Source organism: Dipodomys merriami, unplaced genomic scaffold (assembly GCF_024711535.1).
Source record: "Dipodomys merriami isolate MVZ:Mamm:240054 unplaced genomic scaffold, mDipMer1.0.p SCAF_40, whole genome shotgun sequence".
NCBI classification, from domain to species: domain Eukaryota; kingdom Metazoa; phylum Chordata; class Mammalia; order Rodentia; family Heteromyidae; genus Dipodomys; species Dipodomys merriami.
In genome coordinates, this window is record NW_027205604.1 from 5,697,793 (window position 1) to 5,705,545 (window position 7,753).

The 7,753-nt window shown below is 48.4% G+C and overlaps 1 protein-coding gene across 1 annotated transcript in view; it reads right to left on the bottom strand.

The window, feature by feature from the left end:
• LOC138806521 (uncharacterized) overlaps nt 1-7,474 on the bottom strand; it is a 44,222-nt gene extending 36,748 nt beyond the window's left edge. The window contains exons 1-2 of the mRNA XM_069991955.1: nt 7,378-7,474; nt 2,852-3,312 (exon numbers count right to left, since the gene is read on the bottom strand). Of these exons, the coding sequence (XP_069848056.1) occupies nt 2,852-3,312; nt 7,378-7,474 (558 nt within the window). The remainder of the gene's footprint in view (nt 1-2,851; nt 3,313-7,377) is intronic.
• Nucleotides 7,475-7,753: the final 279 nt, after the last annotated feature.

Consider the following 7,753-nt stretch of genomic DNA (forward strand, 5'->3'; position numbering starts at 1 on the left):
TGTAATGAGAGCCACACAGCAACTGAGAATAACATTTCCAAATAATCATGGCAGCTTGACAGAGTAATTTTTAATCTAATTTTCTAAATCTAATAAGAAAAAAAATTGAGCTAAGCACTGGTGTCTCATGGCTATAGTCCTTTCTCCTCAGAAAGCTGAGATCTGAGTATCAAGGTTCAAAGAAAGCTAGCTGAGGAAGAAAAGTCTGAGAATCTTCTCACCGATTAATGAGCCAAGGACAAAAAAAAAACTGGAAGTAGAGATGTGGCTCAAGTGGTAGAAGAAAGCTAAGCAAGAGTTTGAAGCCCTGAGTTCAAAGCCCAGTACTCACTCACTCACTTTCTCTATCACACACACACACACACACACACACACACACACACACACACACACACACACACACACACACACACACATACACACACACAATGCCTTGTATTTTTCATATGTTTTTTAGTTACTGTGTTTTTCATGAGACAGACTCTAGGTATGTAGCCTGCTACAAAGGGACTAGAACTTGTGATTCTCTTGCCTCAGCCTTCTAAGTGCTGGGATTACAGGTTGAACCACAATACCCAGCTTGTTTTTCAATTTATTGAAAATCCATTGCCATTGGCAATGGACTGAAAAGCTTTCCCAAAGATAGTTTTTAAAATATTGCAATGCAGCTGGGCACAGGGGCACATGCCTATAATCTCAGCTCAGGAGGTTGGTCCTTGAGCCCAGATGTTTGAGAACAACCTGGGTACCATAATGAGACTCTATCTCAAGAGAAAAAACAAAAACAAAAAAGCAATGCAGCATTGTCAAGTCTTCATCCATCCAAGCTAGGGGTCTATTTGAAGGTGCTCTCTTTCTGAATCAAGATAATTGGTTCATAACTGAATGTCAGCCTCTGGAATTGTGAACTAGCTGTCTAAAAGAGACTAGCCTGTGAACAGTGAACCCGAAGTACACACAGTTCTAAGTGAGGAATGTCTGGCAGTAAAGTCACAGAGGTGGCCTCTTTTCTCTAGAGGAATGGGAGAAATATCAGTGTCACTCTTGCAGGACTGTTGTTGGCCTATCAAGTCACCAAGGTTCCTCCAGGGCCAGCAGAGAGAAGGGTGGCCTGAGGCCATGGGTCATCTAGAGTTTCTACCCCAACAAGGCCCTGGCCAAGGGACAGAGGACATCCTCTCTGTATGTTTGCATGTCTGCCTATCCCAATACTCTAAGCTCCTCCAAGATGAATTCTCCAGCTTCCCATCTCCCCTCTTCACTGAATTCTCTCCTGCTGCCAAAGAGAAGGCAAAGATCATCAGCCACCAGTTCTGAGAGTTGACAGAACCGCACACTAACTTCCTTAGTAATCCTGGAGCTAGTGCCCTGGCTAAGCACTAGCCATTCTGCTAGTCTCTGCTGCTGGAGCATAAACTCCGGACTGGGAAAGTGGCTCCCAGGTACCAAAGTTCAGCAACAAGAAATAGGTGGCTGGCATCCAAAGCTCGCATGGAGCCTGTCTTGGCAAGCCATGGAAGTTTGAGTACAGTCTAGAGGGTCAGGCTGGGTTAAGAAACATCCTTGTTTATAGGTCTAAGAATTTGTTCAAACACACTGGTTTTAACACTCCTCTCTAATGGGCTCAGGAAAACTCCCTTGTAGTCTAAGGCCCAACTTTTCCCACATCGGCTCCCCTCTCCCCCCCCCCCCCCCAGCCCAAGCCCATGCTGAGCTAGCTGTACATGCTGGCTTCCACACTCACCCCAGGGGAAGTTTCTCTAGGCAGTGGGGTGGAGGTGGGGGAATGGAGTAGTGTTCCCGGAAGTGCAGGCCTGATGGGAGTTTCTCCTGCAGACCAACTGGAAGGAAGTGGTCATGATCTACTACAAATGCAGAAGAAAAGTGTCACATTGTTAACAAATATATCTGCTTTGTTGTTCCCGGGCAGCTCTAAAGACTTTCCTATCAATGGAAGGTCACTCACTCCCTGCCTGAGCTACTGGGGAGATAATAAGAACTCTCCCCCTTGAATTCTCCAAGTAGCCAGTTTAGGCTGGGCTGATACTTTTTCTTTCTTTTTTTTTAAAGAATGACATCAGCCCAGAGTCAGTGAAAGAAAAAGGAAGAGAGGCAGGGAGGGGAGTGGGGAGAGGAGGGGGACAGAGATGGGCTGGGAGAGGTACAGAGAGGCTATTTAGCCAAACAGAAAAGGTATCAGATAGTTGTGTAATGGAATTTTGTATTTTTTCAGTGTAAATGAGCAAATGTAGTATCTATGCAATTAGTTACACAATTTCAAGTACCATTACTGCAAGAGGAAGAGAAGAGAACACTCAAAATACATAAAATTATTTTTTAGATCATTCTAGGAAAAGGAAATGCCAGAGTAGTAAGATAAAGACATCTTAACAACAAATTCATCTATTTATTTCTCTCCTTCCAACACGAAGACGGGTCTCCTAAGGCAATTTTGCACATAAATCTAGGACATGTTTTTATGTGCCTGCTTGCCCTGCTTGGAGCTTAAAGAAAAACACAGCAACCACACTCTCCAGTTCAGCCTTGCTGAGAGAGACCTAATCACCCGTGCTGACAATTACATAATTGGGAATGGCGGACACCATCCCCAAGTCTCCAAGGAGTCAGCATTTGGCTTCTTGACATAGAAGATGCCTGCTGCCTGCCTGCATTTCTTTCTTTCTTCCTCCATTCCCCCCTCCCCCCCCCCTCTGTCTCTCTCTCTCTCTCCCCTTTGTGAAGATCACTTTAAAAAATGCTTCTTAAAAACCAAGTGAATGTCTTTGGTGGAAACAGAGGTCACTTAAGGATGATTTATAAGTGCACCCCCAAGCCAAAACCAAGCGTGTACCGATATCTTAAAGTGCATCCACACTCTGAGCGGCCGAAGCCCACCATCTGCTTCTAATTGGTGTCCCAAGATGCTGGGCCCAGGGGCAAAGGCCCAGGCTCCGGGCAGCGCCCCTCCCAGCGGCCTCGGGCCCGGCGCAGGCCCTTCCCGGGCCGCCCGAGTGAGTGCTCCTCTCTTAGGTGGTGCCAGGTACTCTGGAAGCAGCCGTGTAAGAACACACAGCCCCGGTGATGTCAGCGTGTTATTGACTTTCCAAGTCTGAATGACTGAGCAGCGGAGCGGGGGTGGGGCGCGATCCGCGCGGCGAGGACCGGCCGAGCGAAAATGAGCTCGCAGGCGGGGGAGGGGCGCTCGCCGCCGCCGCCGCCGCGGCCGCGGGCGCGGGGCTCGGCCGCCGCGGGCGCGGGGTCGCTGCTGCGGGTCCCAGGCGGGCTCCAGCCGCTCCACACCCTCCGATGCTGCTGTTTGTGATCAAAACACCCCCAGGGCAGAAATAGCTGCGGCCCGGTTCCCACTTCCCCTCCCCCACCACGCTCCACCACGTGGCAGAGCAGGGCTACAAAGCAGGGGGAGGGGAGGACTGAGGCCCGAAGGGAGCGGGGCAGAAAGGCCCCTGCCCCCATCCCCCCCCCCCACTGCTCCCTGCGGGCAGCCGAGCCGGGCACAGCTCAGGGTCCCCTCCTCCACTGGAAACCTGGGAAACTTGTCAGCAGCGGTGACCTTCCCAAGCCAGGCTTGTGCCTTGCTGGTTGGGGGCTGGTGGTGCAGGTGCCCTGGGGTGGGGGTGGGGGGACTGACCAGCCTGCGGTCAGTCGTCTTCAAAGGCTGGGTGTGGACCTGGCCGCCTTGCCCATATATGGAATTGCCTTGAAAGGCCTGGATCCCCAGGCCAGCTCCAAACAGGCGGGGCCTCCCCCCACCCCTTGCTGCCCCGCAGGCCCGGGCTTAGCTGCTGCCCCCGCAGGCCCCCTCAGCTTGGCTGGGGCTTGCGGTGCTGGGGTCCCTTTTCAGTGGGCTCCAGCCTGGGGAAATGCTAGCAGGAGTGGGGACCCACCCGCTGGGAAGGGCTGCCAGGCCAGTCTTCTCCTCCCAGGGAGAACTGGGTGGGTAGATGGTGTCGCTGACTGCAGCCTGGAAACACCGCACACTGCTTTGTGAGCATGGCCCAGGGGCTTCACCCTGTGCAGTCACCGCTGTGCTCTCAGTAATTGTGAAGGATTGGGGGGGAGGGGCGGAGGGGGAGGGGAATCTAGATCTTGCCCAGGGGACTACGTGTTGTGTGTTGGTGGCATCCCCTTTCTCAGGTCAGCGCTTCCATGGTTCTTTCTGAAGCACAGTTGACTGAAGGGCCAGGCCCACCATTTCCTAACCTCAGCCCTTCCCCCGCTCCCAGCCTGGCTTTGGGGATCCTTGCAGGGCCAACATCCAGGCCCAAAGGGCAGCTGGAAAGAGCTACTTTGTCAAAGAGCTGGGGGTTGAGGGCAGGGAGCAGTGCCCGGAACCTTGCCATTCACCACAGTCAGTCCCACCCCTCCCCCCATCCTGCCACAGGAGATTGGTCCAGGAGTGATGCTCTGACACACTTTAGTCCAATCAGAAGCCTTGGGGGCTTTTGAAATTGATAATAATAATAATAATAGAAGACAATGTCTCTCCAGGGAAGAAGTCTCAAGGCTTTTATAAAGTGGAGACCCCATTTCCCATCACGTGGGGAAGAGGCTACTAATACAAAACCAGAGGTAGGCATTAGACAAAGAGATGGCAAAACACAGCCTGAGACTCTGTAGGAGAGCAGAGCTGACAGGCCAGGAGGGGTCTTGAGATGATTGACAACAATGGTTCTTATGTCCCTGATAAAGCCCTCACCGCCCCACATTTCTTGCCAAACTCTCCATCTGGAGATAGGCCCAAAGAGGAGTCCAATGGAGTCCTCTTGGGGGGCTGTTGTCATACCACAGGGCTCCTCCATAGCTCCCTCCTTGGGTTTTGGGCTGCTTGAAAGCTTGCGCCTGTGCCCCCCACTTCTTTTCATTGTTTACATGGGAACCCAGGGCATTATGGGAAGAAGAAACATTTGAGGAGGAACTCAAAGCCTTAGGGGAAGACACATTCACAGCATCTCTGTGGCTTTGAAACTCCCAGGACCGTGTGCAAACCTGCAGAGGGCAAAGCTGTGTCCTTACAGCTTGGTTTGAGTATACAGGAAGTGGCCTGGTGCTTGTTCAAACAGGAGACCGGTTAATGTAAAAAGGAAACATTACGTATTGCTGTAGACTTCTAGAAGCCTTTTCTGTTCTGCCTTAGTAATAATGAGGGTTTATTCGAGTGAATAGAAACAAAAAGAGAAAGAAATTTTACCCTCTCTACATTGCATTTAATAAAAATCTTGGAGAAAATGAGTGAACTGTCAAGACTTAAACCCTGTGGGTTTGGTAGGAGGGAGGCTGAAGTAATGTACACTATTCAACATTTATGGGACAGCAGATCCACATTTTATCTGAAAATAAAATGCAGTAATGGCTTAACCTCCTTTTTACTTACTCTCTCATTTGTTTCCAAAAGGCTCTTTTTTCCACTCTTTTTTTAGTCCATGAGTCACTTCCAGTTAGATTCAAAGACAAAAGCAGGCTAATTGTATGTCCCTGAGTCAGTTTCCCACCCTGCCTTATCATGCACACCCTTCTAGCTCCAAGAAGGCAGAGAGGTTTCCAGATTACCAGGCACTCAAGTGGAACCTGTTTCAGCATCGGGTAGGCTCCCTGGCCAGGCCAGTGGGGCCCTCCCTGTACTTCTGGCACCTGGCAGCGGATCAATGCGATAACACCTTGGGGCGTTTCCCTCCAGTGCCATTTTCAGTCAGGAACTGTGGGTGCAATCCACCATGTTCCTAAAGCACCCTGTTAAACTCAGGGAAGTAAGGGTGAATACAAAGGGAGCCCCAACCCTCTAGCACACTACCAAATAATAAAGAAGAGAGAATCACTATTAGATAAACTTTGAGGACTAAAGGAGGAAATATTAAGACATTTTCCTGTCTCCATACTTTAATGTATCTCACTAGAATTTTTTTTTCTTTTGCTAGCAGAGGAGAGCCTGAAGGCTGTTCCCTACTGCCACAAATTATGCTGTTTGAGTTTCTGCTTCCCTGTATTTGGGGAATGTCAGGGGTCATCACATATAGAATGAAATGGGTCAACCTCACCCAGTGGAAAAACTTCATGATCTTGGCAAGCCACCTTGTGAGTTTTTTGTCAGCAACATTTCACCTGATGAGCTTGTGGATTTTTCAAATTTTAATTTAATTGTGTTTATCCATCAGTATTGTGGGCTTGAACTTACGGCCTGGGCACTGTCCCTTAGCTTTTTTTTTAACTGGTACTCTGCCACTTGAGCTACAGCTCCACTTCTGTCTTCTTTTGGTGGTTAGGTAATGGTAAGAGCCTCACAGACTTTCTTATCCTGGCTGGCTTGGAACTGTGATCCTCAGATCTCAGCCTCTTGAGTAACTAAGATTACCATCAGTGCCAAGCTGTTCCCAATTACTTGAAACGCTTTATTCAAGGTCTGATCCACTCTCTTCTCTTATTTTCCAACCATTTCTCTATTCCCCAACTCTCCTTCCTCTCCCGAAGATCTTAGCTTTCTAGATAATGGTATCCCATCCATCTTGCTATTCTGCCAAAGAAGTAATTCTTTATTTGTATCATTATCATTATTATCCTTAAGTAGTTGTGCAAAGGAGGTTCAATCAGAGTACAATGTCACCCCCAAGAAGCATTCACTGTGTCAAGACATCAGCACGTTTTCCTTAAAACTTACCCAGCTCTGCACTGTTCCCCATCTGCCCTCATTTCCCCACTGCCCCTGGGGCAGTAACCCCTGCTGGAACTCCATGGCACCAAGTACAACTCACACTCATTTCCCCCCTCCCCCACTTCCTAAGCCTGACACCATCTGCTGGCTGTGTGCATTCTGTTCACTCTGCCTCTCCCAGCCCAAGCCCCTGCAGCCACATGAAACTGCCTTCTCCTTCCACCTTCCTCTCTTCTGGCCTTTGAAGTTAGAGGATTAGCCAGAAGATTCTCTTGGCATTTCTTCAGACAGGCTCTTCCATATCTGCCTTAGTGTTTTCTATCTGCTATAACAAAAAGAATACCATAGAGTCAGTGACTTAAACATCAGACATGTATTTCTCACCATTCTGGAGGTTCAAAAGGCCAAGATCAAAGGATCAATTAATTTGTTTCCTGGTAAGGGCCATCTGCTAGTTTATAGGTGGACATTTCATGCAGGGCAGAAAAAGAAGCCATTGGTTTTCTTGTCCCCTTCTTTACTTTTTCTTTTTTGTAAAAAGATTTGCCATTTAATAAGGCAGTTTGTGGATACAATGTCACTCTTTCCAACATTCCAACATACCCCTTCTCTCAAGATCTTAATTTTGTAGGATATACAATTCTTGACTGCTTTTATCCCTCCCTTCTCCTCTTCTTATACAGGTTAATCCTGTTACCTTGTGACCTATTTACCTTCACTATGATATTCAGTCCACAGCAATGGACTGTTTAGTTTCTGTTCCATGGCCAACGCTTTAGAGAGGCAGTTCAGGACCTCTGCATTCCTCATCTTTCATACCACCAAGTTTATGACCTGTCTACACAACTTCTCATCACCTACTGAATGATTGCCCTAGTTCTTTATCAGTTGACTCCTTTGTTCCCTTAGAACATAACTTCCTGGATGGCACACATCTTATGGGGCCTGTTCATTGCTCATAGATGAGTGCCTTGATTCATAACCATTTAATAACAGGCCCATAATAAGTCCTTTCTAATGAACTGGTACAGACAATAGAGAAGATTCAGGATAGGCATAACTAAGTTTGCTCTTCGAGGGAAAGTAGTT